At 46.0% G+C, this 20,032-nt stretch overlaps 1 protein-coding gene across 1 annotated transcript in view; it reads left to right on the plus strand.

Annotated features, from left to right (window-relative positions):
• The window catches only part of KNTC1 (kinetochore associated 1), a 100,440-nt gene extending 98,567 nt beyond the window's left edge, over positions 1-1,873 (plus strand). The window contains exon 64 of the mRNA XM_055236952.2: positions 1,705-1,873. Coding sequence (XP_055092927.1) covers positions 1,705-1,710 — 6 coding nt within the window. The 3' untranslated portion in view covers positions 1,711-1,873. The remainder of the gene's footprint in view (positions 1-1,704) is intronic.
• The last annotated feature ends 18,159 nt before the right edge of the window (positions 1,874-20,032 follow it).

The raw sequence follows: 20,032 nt of genomic DNA on the forward strand, positions 1-20,032 counted from the left end.
CTTCAGACTCCCGAGTATCTGGGACTACAGGCACACACCACCATGCCTTCCTGATTTTTAAATTTTTTTGTAGAGATAAGGTCTTGCTTTCTTGCCCAGGCTGGTCTTGAACTCTAGACCTCAAGTAATCCTCCCACCTTGGCCTCCCTAAATACTGGTATTACAGGCATGAGCCACCTTGCCTGGCCCAATTTCTCACCATCTTAATTCCCTCAAACTGAGGACAGTAAAAGTATCTACCTTCTAGTGGCAGGAGGTTTGAATCAGCTCGTATAAAGCATCTAGGCCAGGCATGGTGGCTCACGCCTGTAATCGCAGCACTTTGGGAGACCATGGTGGGCAGATCATGAGGTCTGGAGATCGAGACCATCCTGGCTAACATGGTGAAACCCCATCTCTCCTAAAAATACAAAAAATTAGCCAGGCATGGTGATGCATGCCTGTAATCCCAGCTTCTCAGGAGGCTGAGGCGGGAGAATCACTTGAACCCAGGAGGCAGAGGTTGCAGTGAGCAGAGATCATGCCACTGCACTCCAGCCTGGATGATAGGGCAAGACTCTGTCTAAAAAAAAAAAAAAATGCATCTAGCACAGTACCCAAGTGCCAAAAAATGCTAGTTATTATGCGTATATAGGCTTCTATTTAGCTAATTGCAAGTTTTTAAATTGCAGTTTCAATAATAAAATTATTTTTTACTTTGAAGGTGTTATACTAAATGTTTCTCCACAATAATTATTTTAAAAATGCAAGTTACTTAATTTGCAATGATACTTTAATGACATTTGACCTATATTTAAAACATTGTCCAATAACTATTTACATAGGTCTTAGACAGACTTCTAAAGATCATATCATAACAAATAAGAATAGTTGGGCTGGCTGGGCATGGTGGCTCACTCCTGTAATCCCAGCACTTTGGGAGGCCAAGGTGGGTGGATCACCTGAGGTCAGGAGTTTGAGACCAGCCTGGCCAATATGGTGAAACCCCATCTCTACTAAAAATACAAAAAATAGCCAGGTGTGGTGGCAGGCACCTGTAATCCCAGCTACTTGGGAGGCTGAGGCAGGAGAATCACTTGAACCCAGAAGGTAGATGCTTCAATGAGCCAAGATCAAGCCACTGTACTCCAGTCTGGGCAACAGAGTGAGACTCCATCTCAAAAAAAAAAAAAAAAAATAGCTGGGCTGGGCGTGGTGGCTCGTACCTGTAATCCCAGCACTTAGGGAGGACTAAGTTAGTGGATTGCTTAAGCCCAGGAGTTCGAGACCAGACTGGGCAACATAGTGAAACCTTGTCTTTACTAAAAACTAAAAAATAAAAAAAAATTGACCAGGCATGGTGATGTGTACCTGAAGTCACAGCTACTTGGGAGGCTGAAGTGGGAGGATTGCTTGAGTCCAGGAGGCAGAGATTGCAGTGAGCCAAGATTGTGCCACTGCACTCCAGCCTGGGTGACAGTGAAACCCTGTCTCAAAAGAAAAGTAATAATAATAATACAAATAAATACACCATAGAAAAAAATACAAAGGGCTTTTTTTCTCCCCACTAGAGATGAAGTCTTGCTCTGTCACTCAGGCTGGTGACATAGCTCACTGCAGCCTCAAACTCCTGAGCTCAAGCAATCCTGTTGCCTCAGCTTCTTGAGTAGCTGGGACCATACAGGTGCATGTCACCACACTCAGCCTTTTTTTTTTTTTTTGTAGAGCTAGGATCTTGGTATGCTGCCCAGGCTGGTCTCAAACTCCTGGCCTCAGGCAATCTTCCTGAGTTGCTGAGATTAGAGATGTGAATCACCACGCATGGCCCAAAGGGCTTTGGAACATGTGAAAAGAAATAAAACCTCCCTAATGCTAATAAAAATGCAAATTAAAACTACCTTAGATTCTATTTTTTACTTGCCAGAATGGCAAAAATTAAAGTTTGATAACTGTGGACAAAATTATCGGAAAATTTATTCTTGTATCTTGGTGGGAATTTAAATTTGTATAAGTTCTTTGGAGGACAATTTGACAATCTCTTCAAAATTACAATTATGCATACCTTTTGACCCAACTATTCCACTTCTAGGAACACAACACACACTTGTAAGTTACTCACTATGCCATTATTCTCAGAGGAAAAGTTTGGAAATAACCAAAGTGCTCATCAGGAGGGGAATGTAGGCCTGGCATGATGGCTCACACCTGTTATCCTAGGACTTTGGGAGGCCAAGGTGGAAGGATCACTTGAGGCCAGGAGTTTGAAACCAGTCTGGGCAACATAGTAAGACCTCATCTCTACAAAGAAAAAGTTTTTTTTAAAGAAGGGAATGGGCTAACTGTATGTGGCCATATACAGAATGAGGAAGCACTCAGTCCTTCTGTACAACAGTTTCTGGACAGACTGGCATCCTTTATTAGCCCCCCTAAAATGTGTTGGAAGACAAAATTTAGATAATGGAAGTACCTTCCTTGATTGATTGACTTAATGGAGACGGGGTCTCACTATGTTGCCCAAGCTGGCCTTGAACTCCTGAGCTCAAGCAGTCCTCCCACCTCAGCCTCCTGAGTAGCTGTCTATGATTTTATTTTTTATTTATTTATTTCTTTACATATCATTTATTTATTTATTTTTGAGACAATCTCCTTTACCCAGGCTGGAGTACAGTGGCGAAATCTCGGCTCACTGCAACCTCTGCCTTCTGGGTTCAAGTGATTCTCGTGCCTCAGCATCCCAAGTAGCTGGGATTACAAACACACACCACCATGCCTGGCTAATTTTTATATTTTAGTAGAAACGACATTTCACCACGTTGCCCAGGCTCATCTTGAACTCCTGAGTTCAAGCCATCCGCCTGCCTCAGCCTCCCAAAGTGCTGGGATTACAGACGTGAGCCACCGTGCCTAGCCTGTCTATGTTTAAATGAGGAAAACATGTTCTTGGCCCATCCAGAAACCCCAACCAGTCTTCCAAATACCACTAAAACAAAACATTTAACATGCCACCAACAGTTTGCAGAATATAACCTGATTTTTTTAATGCCTGTAAATTCAATATTGGATAAGTTCATGTATCATAAAAAAGCAAAATTAGACTGCCTATCCACATTCAATTTTCTTTCACCCCAATAAATGTATATCGTAATCGAACAGTGAAATAACTTGGCTGGGCATGGTGGCTCACACCTGTGATCTCAGCACTTCGGGACACCGAGGTGGATGGATAACCGGAGGTCAGGAGTTTGAGACCAGCCTGGCCAACATGGTGAAACTCCGTTAAAATACAAAATTAGCTGGACGTGGTGGCGCACCTATAATCCCAGCTACTCAGGCTGAGGCAGGAGAATCACTTGAACCTGGGAGGTGGAGGTTGCAGTGAGCCGAGATTGCACCATTGCACTCCAGCCTGGGCAACAAAGTGAGACTCCATCTCAAAAAAAAAGAAAAAAAAAATCAAGAGGCATGATGCTCAGCCCCAAAAGAAAAATAAAAAAACAAAAAGATGCATGATGGTTGCAAAGAACACTTATATATAAAATGAGGCACAACTTTATTTATTTATTTATTTATTTATTTATTTATTTATTTTTAGACAGAGTCTTGCTCTGTCACCCAGGCTGGAATGCAGTGGGACGATCTCGGCTCACTGCAACCTCCATCTCCCAGGTTCAAACGATTCTCCTGCCTCAGCCTCCCGAGTAGCTAGGATTACAGGCATGCGCCACCACACCCAGCTAAGTTTTGTATTTTCAGTAGAGACAGGGTTTCACCATGTTGGCCAGGCTGGTCTCGAGCTCCAGACCTGAAGTGATCCACCCCCACCTCAGCCTCCCAAAGCCCTGGGATTACAGGCATGAGCCAGTGTGCCTGGCTAAAATGATGCAAAACTTTAAGTCACACAGCAGAACTTCTGCCATACTCAGTTGAGATAGTCAAAGCCCACCCAGAATCAAGGGGAGGAGGCATAGCCCCCCACTTCATAGTGGAAGAAGCATAAGAATTTGTGGCCATTAAAAAAAAAATTGGTTTTACTGTGGCAAAATACATATAATATTTACCATCTTCACCATTTTTAGGTGTACAGTTCAGTGGTATGTGGCCATTTTTTAAAAATCACATGAAGTTTTTAAAAAGCAAGATGTGCGAAATAGTGTATATAAATACACACAGTCTATTTGTAGATCTTTCGATCTTCAAATGTGAAACACTTACAACAGCCACCTACTCCCGAGTTCCTCAGTTATGTCTTATCAAAACATAAAGTGTTTTTCTCACTGATTGCACAGTGAAGTATTAGCCCCAGAAGAGACAGAAAAAGATTTTCTTTTTTTTTTTGAGACAGAGTCTTGCTCTGTCGTCCAGGCTGGAATGCAGTGGTGCAATTTTGGCTCACTGCAAGCTCTACCTCCCGGGTTCACGCCATTCTCCCACCTCAGTCTCCTGAGTAGCTGAGACTACAGGCGCCCGCCACCATGCCCGGCTAATTTTTTTTGTTTTTGTATTTTTAGTAGAGATGGGGTTTCACCGTGTTAGCCAGGATGGTCTCGATCTCCTGACCTCGTGATCTGCCTGCCTTGGCCTCCCAAAGTGCTGGGATTACAGGCGTGAGCCACTGTGCCTGGCCCATAAAAAGATTTTCTATGTATAATTTGCATATTTTGGAGTTTGTTTTGAAACAATGGCTGCAAGTCCCTGGCAAAATTACCAGTCTACAAGAATACAGTTTAAGTGCCTAGGTTTGTTAAGTAGTGAATCTATTAGAAATCAACTGAAGGCCGGGTGTGGTGGCTCACGCCTGTAATCCCAGCACTTTGGGAGGCCAAGGCGGGTGGATCACTTGAGGCCAGGAGTTCAAGACCAGCCTGGCCAACATGGTGAAACCCTGTCTGTACTAAAAATACAAAAATTAGCCAGGCGTGATGGCACCCGCCTGTAATCCCAGCTACTCAGGAAGCTGAGGCAGGAGAATTGCTTGAACCCAGGTGGCCTGGGCAACAGAGCAAGACTATCTCAAAAAAAAAAAAAGTTGATTGTCAAGTCAATCTGAAAGAACCTGAGTGCCCACTAGGCGCATAGCACTATTCTAGGTTCTTTGGAGAATACTAGTAGAACACACAGTCTATGCAATTGCAATAAGAAGAATAAAAATGCATATAGGAGTAAATGCCAAGTCCCTGGTCTGGTAGGCCAGTGATCCTCAAACTTTGCTGTCTATTAGAATCTACGCTCGCCGGGCGCAATGGCTCATGCTTGTAATCCCAGCACTTTGGGAGGCCGAGGCGGGCAGATCACGAGGTCAGGAGATCGAGACCACGGTGAAACCCCGTCTCTACTAAGAATACAAAAAATTAGCCAGGCGTGGTGGCGGGCGCCTGTAGTCCCAGCTACTTGGAGAGGCTGAGGCAGGAGAATGGCGTGAACCCGGGAGGCGGAGCTTGCAGTGAGCCGAGATCGCGCCACTGCACACTCCAGCCTGGGTGACAGAGCGAGACTCTGTCTCAAAAAAAAAAAAATCTACACTACATATTCAGATGACTTGGGTTTTTTGTTGTTGTTGTTGTTTATAAGAGAGAGTTTCACTCTTTTTGCCCAGGCTAGAGTGCAATGGCGTGATCTTGGCTAACTGCAACCTCTGCCTCCTGGGTTGAAGTGATTCTCCTGCCTCAGCTTCCTAGGTAGTTGGGATTACAGGCACTCACCACCATGCCCAGGTAATTTTTGTATTTTTAGTAAAGACAAAATGGTTTCATCACCATGTTGGTCAGGCTGGTCTCGAACTCTTGACCTCAGGTGATCCACCCACCTCGTCCTCCCAAAGTGCTGGGAGTACAGGTATAAGCCACCGTGCCCGGCGCACCTGGGGATATTTTAAAAATCCCAATGCCCAGGTCACACCCATACCAGTTATATAAGACTCTGGGGTCTTGGAGTTAGGTTTTAGTAATTTTTTCAAACGTCCCAGGTATTTTATGCAAATCACCTGGGGAACTTCATTAAATTTCAGATTTGGATTCACAGATCTGGGTTGGGGTCCCAATTCTGCAATTCTTTTATTTTTTTAACAGGATCTGGCTATGTTGCCCTGGCTGGAGTGCAGTGGCCATTCACAGGCCTCCCAAGTAGCTGGGCCTAGAGGCCCGTGCCCAGCCAGATTCTGTGTTTCTAACAAGCATCAGGTGATACCAACCCTGCTTGTTCACTGATCACACTTAAAGTAACAAGGGTCTAGACTAGGGGTCGGCAAATAATGGCCCATGGTGACCAAATCATAATTTTTACCTTCTTAAAGGGTTTTAAAAAAAATCCAAACAATAGTAAAAGAATTGTGGCATTAGTTAAAATTCAGATGTCAGTGTTCATGAATAAAGTTTTGTTAGGACGAAGCCAGGCTTGTTTATTTGCATGTTATCTGGGGCTGCTTCACACATCAATGACAGGGTTGAGTAATTTCAGTAGGGACTGATATAGTTTGGCTATATGTCCCCACCCAAATCTCATGTTGAACTGTAATCCTGTGTTGGGAGAGGGACCTGGTGGGAGATGATTGGATCATGGGGGCAGTTTCCCCCTTGCTGATCCCACAATAGTGAATTTTCACGAGGTCTTGTTGCTTAAAAGCGTATACTCTTGCTGCTGTCCCTCTCCTCTCCACCATGTGAGGGTGTTTGCTTCCCCTTTGCCTTCTGCCATGACTGTTAAGTTTCCTGAGGTCTCCCCGTCATGCTTCCTGTTAAGCCTGCGGAAGGCTTTTCTTCATAAATTTTCCAGTCTCAGGTAGGTCTTTATAGCAGTGTGAGAACGGACTAATACAGACACCATACGGCTGGCAAAGCTAAAGTATTTCTTTGGCCGGGCGCGGTGGCTCACGCTTGTAATCCCAGCACTTTGGGAGGCTGAGGCGGGCGGATCACGAGGTCAGGAGATCGAGACCACGGTGAAACCCCGTCTCTACTAAAAATACAAAAAAATTAGCTGGGCGTGGTGGCGGGCGCCTGTAGTCCCAGCTACTGAGAGGCTGAGGCAGGAGAATGGCGTGAACCCGGGAGGCGGAGCTTGCAGTGAGCCGAGATTGCGCCACTGCACTCCAGCCTGGGCGACAGAGCGAGACTCCGTCTCAAAAAAAAAATAAAAATAAAGTATTTATCTGGCTCTTGACAGGAAAAGTTGCTTCCCCTTGGTCTAGAGAAGCACTGCCCAGTAGAAATATCATGCAAGCATATTTGATGCTTTAAATTTTCTAGTAGACACATTATGCTTTAAGGGTTAATTCTAGGCCTGCTGGAAATAATCTGATCTGTTTTGCTAAAGTTTTTGCAAGGCACTGCCCTGGTCAAGGCACGAAACACGGTGATTAAGGAAACATAGGGATTATAGTGCTGCCTTGTAGCCAGGGGTTTGAAGATCTTGGGGGTGGTTTGTACCAGCCTGTCACCATTATTTATAACAATTAAATTGATTATTTGCTCCTGGTCTTGGTGAGACCAACTCCACCAAGAAGGTCCTCCTATTGAGGCTATTTGTGGCAGGAATATGCCTACATGACAAGCAAAGTATGAAAAACACCTGAGATGCTATGTTGGACCCTGATTCCAAGATGCTGTATACACACATCACTGGTTCTTGCTCTGGGCGGGGATAGTGTGTCCAGCCACAGCCCTTAACAAAAGGGAGGATTGTGGGAGCCTGCACCTAGTTCTCCAGAGCCTTTGCTCTGAAATACCAGTTGGCCGGGGCACATATTCTTAATTTAATGCCATTGCTCTATTGAATCCTTTTCTTGTAATAAACGAGGTTTGTAAGCATTGTCATTTTGGGTCCTGTGACACTCCTTTAGGCATTGAACCCTGTTCAAACTGCCACTGTTAATGCACATATTGTAAAAAAAAAAGATGAAAAAAAAAAATATATATATATATTGTCTTCCTCTGGTCCTTTATCCAGGATAATTTTAATAATATATTTTACTTGCCCCAGTAGCATATCCAAAATCTGTTGACATGTAATCAATATGAAAAAATTATTAGGTATTGTACACTTTTTTTTCACACTTATTCTTCAAACTCCGGTGAGTGATTTAAATTTACAACATATCAGGCCAGGTGTGGTGGCTCATGCCTGTAATCCCAGCACTTTGGGAGGCCAAGGTGGAAGGATCACTTGAGCCCAGGAGTTCAAAACCAGCCTGGGCAACGTGGTGAGACCCCGTCTCAACAAAAAATACAAAAATTAGCTGGGTGTGGTCGTGCACGCCTATGGTCCCTGCAACTTGGGAGGCTGAGGCAGGAGGATCACTTGACCCTAAGAGGTCGAGGCTGCAGTGAGCTGTGATCATGCTACTGCACTCCAGCCTGGGTGATAGAGTGAGACCCTGTCTCAATAAATAAACAGCATAACTCAATTTGGGCTAGCGACATTTCAAGTATCTAATGGCCATACGTGGCTAGTGGCCACCATATTGGCCAGTGCAGTAGAGACCAGGATGACCCATGGTTGTACATCCACTTTCCCTTCTTGAGCCCATCACTTCCCTTCCTGGGTCGTTGTTAATCCCGGTGTCCTTTAAACACGTAGTGCCCCCAGGCAACCACAAATCTCTACCAATCAATTGGAATTGTGTGTCAGAAGAAACTGGCTTACCCTCCTGCTGTAGATGGCTTAGCAAGAAGTCAGGGAAGTGCAAAATCAGATTGGACTCTTGGTGGAGGGATTTTCCCTGGAGGATGTGGCTGGAACACTCTAAAAGGGAGAAGAGCAAGAAAAGGCACAAAGCTGGAACTGTGGGGCAGGGTGAGAGGAGGGAGAAAAGCACGTTGGCACCTTGACACGATAACAGGTGATATTTTTACTCAGGGAAATAACAGCGAACTTAATGTTTTAGGAAGATGAACTTGACAGCTGTGGGTAGGATGAATTGGCAGGAAGGATTGGAGTCACTCCCAGATGAAGAACTATTTAAATTGCCCAGGAAAAATTACATGTATTTATTTCTACTTTTTTTGGTGCTTGTGGCCCATCATTCCTTCGAGATTTAAGTGTGTAAAGGGCTGTTTTGAGCAGCTCTGGATGTTGGTTACTTATTAATCTACTCATTAATCAGCAGAGATTTGTCCATGATGCTACTTGTTCCATTTCCTTTAGGGGATAATAACTTTGTGTTATGAATTGCACCTTTATCAAATTAAGAGAAAATGAGAAAGCAGCTTTGTGATAGCAACTTTGAGACCAACTAAAAGAAAACTGACTGGGCACAGTGGCTCACGCCTGTAATCCCAGCACTTTGGGAGGCTGGGGTGGGCAGATCACCTGAGGTCAGGAGTTCGAGATCAGCCTGGCCAACATGATGAAACCTCATCTCTAGTAAAAATACAAAAATTAGCTGGGTGTGATGGTGCGTGCCTGTAGTCCCACCTACTCAGGAGGCTGAGGCAGGAGAATCACTTGAACCTGGGAGGCAGAGGTTGCACTGAGCCAAGATCATGCCACTGCACTTCAGCCTGGGTGACAGAATGAGACTTCATCTCAAAAAATAAATAAGAACTATTTGTTTAAATATAAACATTGGTAAGATATTTTTCCCTTTTAAAAAGTAATGCAGTGTGGCCAGGTGCAGTGGCTCACACCTGTAATCCCAGCACTTTGGGAGGCCGAGGTGGGCAGATTACAAGGTCAGGAGACCATCCTGGCTAACATGGTGAAACCCCATCTCTATTAAAAATACAAAAAAACGCACAGTGGTGCGTTCCCTGGAGTTTCTTTTTGCCTCGCACATCCCAGACATGGAGTTCAAGAAGCCAGCAACCCAGAAACACCAATGGACACAGATGCAAAAATCCCCCAACAAAAACTTCTCCCTCTAGCCGAAGGACCAGGAGAGAGTCAGCCTAGCAGATAGTAACTGCTCTGCTCCAGCCAAGCACCGCAGAAAACACAGTGGGCACCTGTATTTGTCAGGGTTCTCTAGAGGGACAGAACTAATAGGATGGATGTATATATAAAGGGGAGTTTATTATGGAGTATTGTCTCACTATCACAAGGTGAGGTCCCACAATAGGCGGCCGTCTGCAAGCCAAGGAGCAAGGAAGCCAGTTCGAGTCCCAAAACCTCAAAGTAGGGAAGCCTACAGTGCAGCCTTCAGTCTGGTTGAAGGTCCAAGAGTCTCAAAGCTGAAGAACTTGGAGGCTGATGTTCAAGGGCAGGAAGCATCCAGCATAGGAGAAAGATGTAGGCCAGAAGACTAAACCAGTCTAGTCTTTCCACATTCTTCTGCCTGCTTTTTTCCTGGCCACACTGGCAGCTGATTAGATTGTGCCCACCCAGTTTGAGGGTTGGTCTGCCTTTCCCAGCCCACTGACTCAAATGTTAATCCCCTTTGGCAACACCCTCACAGACACACCCAGGAACAATACTTTGCAATCAAGTTGACGCTCAGTATTGACCATCATAGCACCCCCATGTCAGTAAAGGTGGAGGGGAAGCTTGGACTCACCATTGTTAAGTTGACACCAAGTGCCTCCACCTCCGCTCCCAGCTGCGGTGGAATTAGCAGAGGCACAGGGCAACCAGAGCTTCCACCTCCACCCAGCATAATACTTCTCAAACTGGCCGGGCGCGGTGGCTCACACGTGTAATCCCAACACTTTGGGAGGCTGAGAGGGGTGGATCACGAGGTCAGGAGTTCGAGACCATCCTGGCCAACATGGTGAAACCCCATCTCTACTAAAAATACAAAAATTCGCTGGGCGTGGTGGCAGGTACCTGTAGTCCCAGCTACTCTGGAGGCCAAGGCAGGAGAATCTCTTGAACCCGGGAGGCAGAGGTTGCAATGAGCTGAGATCACACCACTGCACTCCAGCCTCAGGACAGAGCGAGACTGCATCTCAAAAAACAAACACGGCCGGGCGCGGTGGCTCACGCTTGTAATCCCAGCACTTTGGGAGGCCGAGGCGGGCGGATCACGAGGTCAGGAGATCGAGACCACGGTGAAACCCCGTCTCTACTAAAAATACAAAAAATTAGCCGGGCGTGGTGGCGGGCGCCTGTACTCCCAGCTACTCGGAGAGGCTGAGGCAGGAGAATGGCGTGAACGCGGGAGGCGGAGCTTGCAGTGAGCAGAGATTGCGCCACTGCACTCCAGCCCGGGCGACAGAGCGAGACTCCGTCTCAAAAAAACAAACAAACAAACAAAAAAACCTCCTCAAACTATAACTTAAAATGAGTAAATGTCATAGTATGTGCATTATATGGCAACAGGCTGTTGAAAAACACTAACGCATAGGTGAAGTTACCTGGAAAGTTACACAAGAACCTTCTGTCATTGTCTCTGGGAAGGGAACAGAGATTTGATTCGAGAGAGAAACTTTTTGCCCAGTATGTGGTTCCCACAGTTGACAGTTTTTGTCAGGAATTTTAAAAACTATCTGTAGGCCGGGCGCAGTGGCTCACGCCTGTAATCCCAGCACTTTGGGAGGCCAAGGTGGGCGGATCACTAGGTCAGGAGATCAAGACCATTCTGGCTAACACGGTGAAACCCCGTCCCTACTAAAAAATAAAAAGAAATTAGCCAGGTGTGGTGGCGGGCGCCTGTAGTCTCAGCTACTTGGGAGGCTGAGGCAGGAGAATGGCGTGAACCCTAGAGGCAGAGCTTGCAGTAAGCCGAGATCACGCCACTGCACTCCATCCAGCCCGTCTCAAAAAAAAAAAAAAAAAAAAACTGTTTGTAAAAATACTTTATGTGGTAGGAACAAAACTTATGTTCATGACGTACTTTTAAACAGAACTTTTACAATGGGCCAGGTGTGGTGGCTCACGCCTGTAATCCCAGCGCTTTGGGAGGCTGAGGCAGGAGGACTGCTTGAGCCCAGGAATTGGAGACCAGCCTGGCAAACATGGCGAGACCCTAACTCTACAAAATTTTTTGTTTTGTTTTGTTTTGTTTGAGATGAAGTCTCGCGCTGTCGCTCAGCATGAAGTGCAGTGGCGCGATCTTGGCTCACCACAACCTCCGCCTCCCGGGTTCAAGCGATTCTCCTGCCTCAGCTTTAAATTAGCTGGGTATGGCCGGGCACGGTGGCTCACGCCTGTGATCCCAGCACTTTGGGAGGCCAAGGCGGGCGGATCACAAGGTCAGGAGATTGAGACCATCCTGGCTAACACAGTGAAACCCCGTCTCTACTAAAAATACAAAAACTTACCCGGGCATGGTGGCGGGCGCCTGTAGTCCCAGCTACTTGGGAGACTGAGGAGAAGCAGAGGTTGCAGTGAGCCAAGATTGCGCCACAGCACTCCAGCCTGGGCGACAGAGCGAGACTCCGTCTCAAAAAAAAAAAAAAATTAGCGGAGCATGGTGTTATGCACCTGTGGTCCCAGCTACTTGGGAGGCTGAGGTGGGAGGATCGCTTAAGCCCAGGAGGTCAAGGCTTTAATGAGCTGTTATCATGCCACCACACTCCATCCGGGGCAACAGAGACCCTGTGCCTAAGAAAAAAAGGTATGTGTGGAAAATACAAACACTTAGGGTGTGATCAGTTCCTCTGGCAGATTGCATTTTGTTTCTTATTTCTATGCATCACATGGTTTTATAAAATCATGAGCCTACTGCAGGTACAATTTTGTACTTTGTATTCTTTTCTCTGCCACTATAAAATATTATTTTTAGTGATCGTGTTTTTATTTTTAATGATTTTTTATTTTTAATGAAAAGCCATGCAAGCTCAGGCTCTAATTCTGCTTCTGTGTATAGGTTTATGAGTCGGACTGAATTTTGTAATCTCCCTGAGTCCCTTTTCTTATCCACAAAATGGGGATAATATACCCACTTCAGTGGTTTCTGTGAGGATCAGATGAGATGATAGATGTAGGCAATCCTTAGCCCACAGCAAATCCTCAAAACTCTTAGGTCATCCCCTGGAGCTATTCTGCACACTTAGACTGTGCTAATATTTTTTCACTGAGCTTTTTCCATATTTGGAATTATTCCCTTAAGATACATTCCCAGGAACAGATTTGCCAGATCCGAAGGAATGAAGGGAACATTTTAAAGCCTCCAGTTGCAAATTGCCACACTGCATGCATTTCAAAAGGTCTTCCTCACAAATCCCCATTCCCACCAGCAGCGGATGCACGTCCACTTTACTATGTCCTCAAACCATGTTGCTCATCTGATAGGTTAAAATGGCATCTCACTATTCACATTGGTGTTTATTTGTGTGATTGAACCTTAAGAGAACCAGTTAGAAGGCTGCAGTCGCAAATGGAGTCTGGAATTGTCCTCCTGAATGTAAGTGTGCAAGGCTCGGAAGAGGTCAGGTGGTGGCACTAGAACGTAACAGATGTGATGGACTGTCATGCTTCATTGACTCTGGAACTAAGCTAAGAAGGAGTGTTTCCCAATGCCCACGGTGGTTTCTTGTTCAGAATAAAGTTCTGATAGGCCGGGCGCGGTGGCTCACGCCTGTAATCCCAGCACTTCGGGAGGCCGAGGCGGGCGGATCACAAGGTCAGGAGATCGAGACCATCCTGGCTGACAGGGTGAAACCCCGTCTCTACTAAAACCACAAAAAATTAGCCGGCATGGTAGCGGGCGCCTGTGGTCCCAGCTACTCGGGAGGCTGAGGCAGGAGAATGGCGTGAACCCGGGAGGCAGAGCTTGCAGTGAGCCAAGATCGTGCCACTGCACTCCAGCCTAAAAAAAAAAAAAAAAAAAGAATAAAGTTCTGATACATAAAGGGTTAGCTTTCAACATGTTGGAGAAGTCACTTTTTTGGATCATAACTGTATTTGAATTTGTTATATTTATTTATTTAGAAACGGAGTCTCACTCTGTCGCCCAGGATGGAGTACAGTGGCACGATATCAGCTCATTGCAACCTCTGCCTCCCAGGTTCAAATGATTCTCCTGCCTCAGCCTCCTGAGTAGCTGGGATTACAGGAGCCAGCCACCATGCCTGGCTAATTTTTAAATTTTTTTAGTAGAGACAGGATTTCACCATGTTGGCCAGGCTGGTCTTGAACTCCTGACCTCAAGTGATCAACCTGCCTTGCCCTCCCAAAGTGCTGGGATTACAGGTGTGAGCCACCCGTGCCCGGCCTGAATTTGTTTTCAAGTAAGATTAAATATACAGTTAGCCAGGATTGGAGCCAGGATGGGGGCCAGGAGTGGTGGCTCATGTCTATAATCCCAGAGCTTCGGGAGGCTGAGGTGGGAGGGTTGCTTGAGCCTAGGAGGTTGAGGCTATAGTGAGCTATGAAGGCACCACTGCACTCCAACCTGGGCGGCAGAGTGAGACCCTGTCTCTAAAAAAGAAAAAGAACAGAAAAAACAGCAAGGTTGCTTCTTGTCATTGTTATATTTATCATATTTCTATTAGCTGTGATTGCCATCATTATTTTTATTATTCTACCCTTGTCTCCATACAGTTATTTTCCATACTGTTGCCTAAGTATATTCTTAAAACATAAGCCGGATCTTGTCACTGGCTGGCCTCAAACTTTTCACTGGCTTCTCATTTCACTTAGCATAAAACCCAAGTTGCAGAAAACACTTCCCTTCTGTTCAAATTAGAAACAGGGGTCCTCTCCAGGAAAATGGATTGTAAAAAGGCCCTCCTTTGGGCAGATCTAATATAAAAAGACACCCCTTTGGGTAAGGTCAAAGTTTTTTAAAAGCACTGGATTTAAAAGCTGGATTTCGTTTATAGCTCGGTGCTGCCTGCCCATCCATACCGTGGCTTATAAGGTCGGTAAGATCTAGGCCCTGTCTGCCTTTCCAGCCTCAACCCCTGCCACTCCTGCCATCTCTCAGACCAGCCTTCTCTCTAGCCTTACCCGACCAGCCCAACTAGTTGCCATCCCACATCCCCAGTCCCTTGCTGTGACATCACTCTATTCACTGTCTTCCTGCTGCCATCCAGGGTTATCTTTATTTACTTGTTTATTGACTAGCTCACTGGAATATTGGCCGGGCGCGGTGGCTCACACCTGTAATCCCAGCACTTTGGGAGGCCGAGGCAGGTGAGTGGATCACCTCAGGTCAAGAGTTCAAGACCAGCCTGGCCAACATGGTGAAACCCTGTCTCTTACTAAAAATACCAAAACTAGCCAGGTGTGGTGGCGCACGCCTATAATCCCAGCTTCTAGGGAGGCTGAGGCAGGAGAATTGTTTGAACCCAGGGGTCAGAGTTTGCAGTGAGCCGAGACATGCCACTTCACTCCAGCCTGGGTGAAAGAGCGAAACTGTCTTAAAAATATATATCTATTTCTACTAAAATAATATATATTGAAAGATATTGGGAGTATGTGCTCAAAAGTTTCCACTGAGGAGCATGCAAAAAAAAAAGTTGGGGTCACTGGTGTGTTCTTCCTGGGACACCAGCATTGCATAAAAAGGAAGCTATTAGTTACCCTAAGCACGTCTTTATACTTATGTGGCTACCCCCATCTGGATAGAAACAATCAACAAAATTATTCAGTCTTATTCTCTTACTCAAAAATAACTTAAAAACTACCCAAGGGAGGGATTCAATGTGTTTATATAAGCACAGATAATGTATTCCAAATCTCTGGGCCCAAGGAGAAATAGCAGAAAGAAGCTTGAATATCTTCTGTCTCACTGAGCCAGGTTTTCCATCACCACAAAGTGGAATGAAAGCACCCCACTAATTCATTCTCTGCTCCAAATAGAGAAAAAGAATTTGGCTGCTTCATTCCAAGCAAGAGATGGTGGAAGGAGGCCCTTGAGTCTTGAGAATTAAATAGAGCGTCTTCATATATTTAGTGGTTGCTAACTTTCCCCACTTTTCTTATGTATAATGAGGCACTGCCATTTGTTTATGTGATCATGAAGCATCCAAGGAAGAGATTTTACCCTGAAAACGCATAGCTGAAATTCATTAATTTCATGACTACTTAAGAGTCTGCTACGTGCCAGGAACTGTTCTGGGGTTGGGGGATACAAGATGAACACCATGATAAGGTCCCTCCTGATGGCATGGAGTTCTTTTTTTTTCAAGGTGGAGTATTGCTCTGTCGCTCAGGCACAGTGCAATGGTGTAATCTCAGCTCACTGCAACCTCTGCCTCCTGGATTCAAGTGATTTTCCCACCTTAGCCTCCCGATTAGCTGGGACTACAGGCTCCCACCACCATGCCCAGCTAATTTTTTTTTTTTTTTTTTTTTGAGACAGAGTCTCACTCTGTCACCCAGGCTGGAGTGCAATGGCATGATTTCAGCTCACTGCAACCTCCACCTCCTGGGTTCAAGCAATTCTCCAGCCTCAGCCTCCCGAGTAGCTGGGACTACAGGCACCTGCCACCACGCCCGGCTAATTTTTGTATTTTTAGTAGAGACAGGGTTTTGCCGTGTTGGCCAGGCTGGTCTTGAACTCCTGACCTCAGGTGATCCTCCTGCCTTGACCTCCCAAAGTGCTGGGATTACAGGTGTGAGCCTCCGCACCCGCCCTAAACTGCTTTTTCTTTCTAAGTCTTAAAAACAAGAACAAAAACAACAACAACAAAAAAACAGCTTTCCTGAGATATAGATAATATATCATACAATTCACTCACTTAAAGTCTGCAATTCAAGCCTGGCAAGGTAGCTTACGCCTGTAATCCCAGCACTTTTTTTTTTTTTTTTTTCTGAGACAGAGTCTGACTCTCTCCCAGGCTGGAGTGCCGTGGCGCGATCTCGGCTCACTGCAAGCTCCACCTCCCAGGTTCACGCCAGTCTCCTACCTCAGCCTCCCAAGTAGCTGGGACTACAGGCGCCCGCTACCATGCCCGGCTAATTTTTTTGTATTTTTAGTAGAGACGGAGTTTCACTGTGTTAGACAGGATGGTATCGATCTGACCTCATGATCTGCCCGCCTCGGCCTCCCAAAGTGCTGGGATTACAGGCGTGAGCCACCGTGCCCGGCCTATCCCAGCACTTTTAGGAGACTGAGGTGGGAGGATTGCTTGACCCCAGGAGTTCGAGACCAGCCTGGGCAACAAAGTGAGACCCTGTCTCTACAAAAAATACAAAAATTGGCCAGGCACGGTGGCTTACACCTGTAATTCCAACACACTGGGAGGCCAAGGTGGGTGGATTACCTGAGGTCAGGAGTTTGAGACCAGCCTGGCCAACATGGTGAAACCCTGTCTCTACTAAAAATACAAAAATTAGCTGGGCGTGGTCGGTGCATGCCTGTAATCCTAGCTAATCCAGAGGCTGAGGCAGGAGAATCCCTTGAACCTGGGAGGTGGGAGTCGCAGTGAGTTGAGATTGTGCCACTGCACTCCAGCTTAGGCAACAGAGTGAGACTCCATATCAAAAAACAAAACAAAACAAAAATAACAGAAATTAGCTGGGTGTGGTGGCAAGCACTTTTTTTTTTTTTTGAGATGGAGTCACTCTGTCACCCAGGCTGGAGTACAGTGGCGTGATCTGGGTTCACTGCAACCTCCATCTCCCAGGTTCAAGCGATTCTCCTGCCTTAGCCTCCTGAGTAGCTGGGATTACAGGTGCACGCCGCCATGCCCAGCTAATTTTTGTATTTTTAGTAGAGACGGGGTTTCACCATGTTGGACCAGGCTGGTCTCCAACTCTTGACCTCAGGTGATCCTCCCGCCTTGGCCTCCCAAAGTGCTGGGATTACAGGGGTGGGCCACTGCCCTCGGCCTGTGGGATGCACTTATAGTCTCAGCTACTTGTGAGGCTGAGGCCAGAGGATTGCTCAAACCCGGGAGGTCAAGGCTGCAGTGAGCCATGATCTTGCCACTTGTACTCCAGCCTGGGTTATAGAATGAGACTGTCTCTAAGTGAATAAATAAAGGTAGCAATTCAATAGTTTTTAGTATATTCACAGATACATGTAACCATTATCACAATTTTAGGACATTTTCATCACCTCTAAAAGAAACCCTTCAGCTGTTGTCCCCCAATCCCCCACCCCAATTCTCCCTAAGCAACCCCTTTTCTGCTTTCTGTCTCTTTGGATTTGCCTATTCTCGGCATTTCCTGTAAATGGAACCGTACAATATGTGTCCTTTGTGTCAGGCTTGTTTCACTTAACATTTTCGAGGTTCTCCATGTTGTAGCAGGGATCAGAACTTCATTCCTTTTTATGGCAGAATAATGTTCCATTGTGTGGATAGACTGCATTTTGTTTATCCATTCATCCATTGAATAACATTTGGGTTTGCATAGGGGAAAAACAGTTTTCTACTACTACACACTCAACACAGAACGCTTCTGTCACCAGACGCTAGGGGTTTTTTCCTCACACCAGGCAGTTCTCCACTTCTCTGCAGACACCGATTTGCACTATCTGCCTGGAGATAGCATGAGATGCCACAGGTTACCAACCCAGTCCCACAAGACTGCCCCCATTGGAGACGCCAATCACAAGTGGTTAGTTCCTAGGTTTTTCACAACTTTTGCCCAACTTGGCTACAAATCAGAGGTTCTCATGACCCCCTTTTTGGTTCTATAATTTGCTAGAGCAGCTCACAGAACCCAGGAAAACAGGTTACTTACTAGATTATTATAAAGGATATATTAATGGCCAGCAGTGGTGGCTCATGCCTGTAATCCCAGCACTTTGGGAGGTCTAGATGGAAGGATCACTTGAGCCCAGAGTTCAAGACCAGCTTAGGCAACATAGTGAAACCCCATCTCTACAAAACAAAAAAGTTAGCCAGGCATGGTGGCATGCACCTGTAGTCCCAGCTTCATGGGAGGCTGAGGCGGGAGGATCACTTGAGCCCGGGAGGTCGAGGCTGCAGCAAGCCATGTTATGCCACTGTGTTCTAGCCTGGGCAACAGAGAGAGACCCTGTCTCAAAAACAAAAACAAACAAAAAAATCAGAGGATATATTAAAGGATTCAAATAAACAGTCAAATGAAGAGATACATAGGGCGAGGTTTGGAAGGGCCCATGTGCAGGAGCGTCTGTCCCCATGGGGCTGGGTTGCACCATCCTCTTGGCACGTGGATCTACTGTAGTTCACTAGCCCTGAAGCTCTCTGCATCCTGTAGTTCAGGGATTTTTATGGAGGCTTCATCACGTGGGCATGATTGATTATTATAATAACTCAATCTCCAGCCCCTCTCCCTTTCCCAGCAGATGGAGGATGAGGCTGGAAGCTTCAAGCTTCTAACCGCAGTTTGGTCTTTCTGGTGGCCAGCCCCCACCCAGGAACCCATCAAGAGTTGCCTCATTAGAACAAAAGATCCTCGTATTACCCAGGAAACCCCAAGGGATTAGGAGCTCTGTGCCAGGAGCTGAGGTCAAAGACCAGATATTAGAACAAAAGAGGCACCATGCTAACATGCTTGTTGCCCAGGAAATTACAAGGGTTTTAGCATCCCAGGAACTGGGGACTAAGACCAAATACATATTCTTCTGTCATAATATCATACAATTGCTTCCACCTTTGGCTATTATTAAAAATATTGATATTTCCTATAGCTTTTTAACCACCTTGACAATTTTAGGGTGATTTTTAATTAACTTGCTTTCAAAATAGATACACAGGTTAAACTCATCCTTAAAGTGTCAGTTAAGGACTCTCTGTGAATTACTACTGAAACGGGAAAGGCTTCCTTGTCACAGGAAGTGTGATGGGGGAGTGGCTGGTTTCTTCCGTGCCCTGCTGCTCAAACTGTGCCCGGAATGGGTGGGTTCTTGGTCTCACTGACTTCAGAATGAAGCCGCGGACTCTCGCGGTGAGTATTACAGCTCTTAAGGTGGCGCGTCTGGAGTTGTTTGTCCTCCCGGTGGGCTCGTGGTCTTGCTGGCTTCAGGAGTGAAGCTGTAGACCTTTGCGGTGAGTGTTACAGCTCATAAAAGCAGTGTGGACGCAAAGACTGAACAGTAGCAAGATTTATTGTAAAGAGCGAAAGAACAAACTTTCCACAGTGTAGAAAGTGACCCGAGCGGGTTGCCGCTGCTGGCTCGGGCAGCCTGCTTTTATTCTCTTATTTGGCCCCACCCACATCCTGCTGATTGGTAGAGCTGAGTGGTCTGTTTTGACAGGGCGCTAATTGGTGCCTTTACAATCCCTGAGCTAGACACAAA

This window comes from Symphalangus syndactylus, chromosome 13 (assembly GCF_028878055.3).
Source record: "Symphalangus syndactylus isolate Jambi chromosome 13, NHGRI_mSymSyn1-v2.1_pri, whole genome shotgun sequence".
In the NCBI taxonomy this organism is placed as follows: domain Eukaryota; kingdom Metazoa; phylum Chordata; class Mammalia; order Primates; family Hylobatidae; genus Symphalangus; species Symphalangus syndactylus.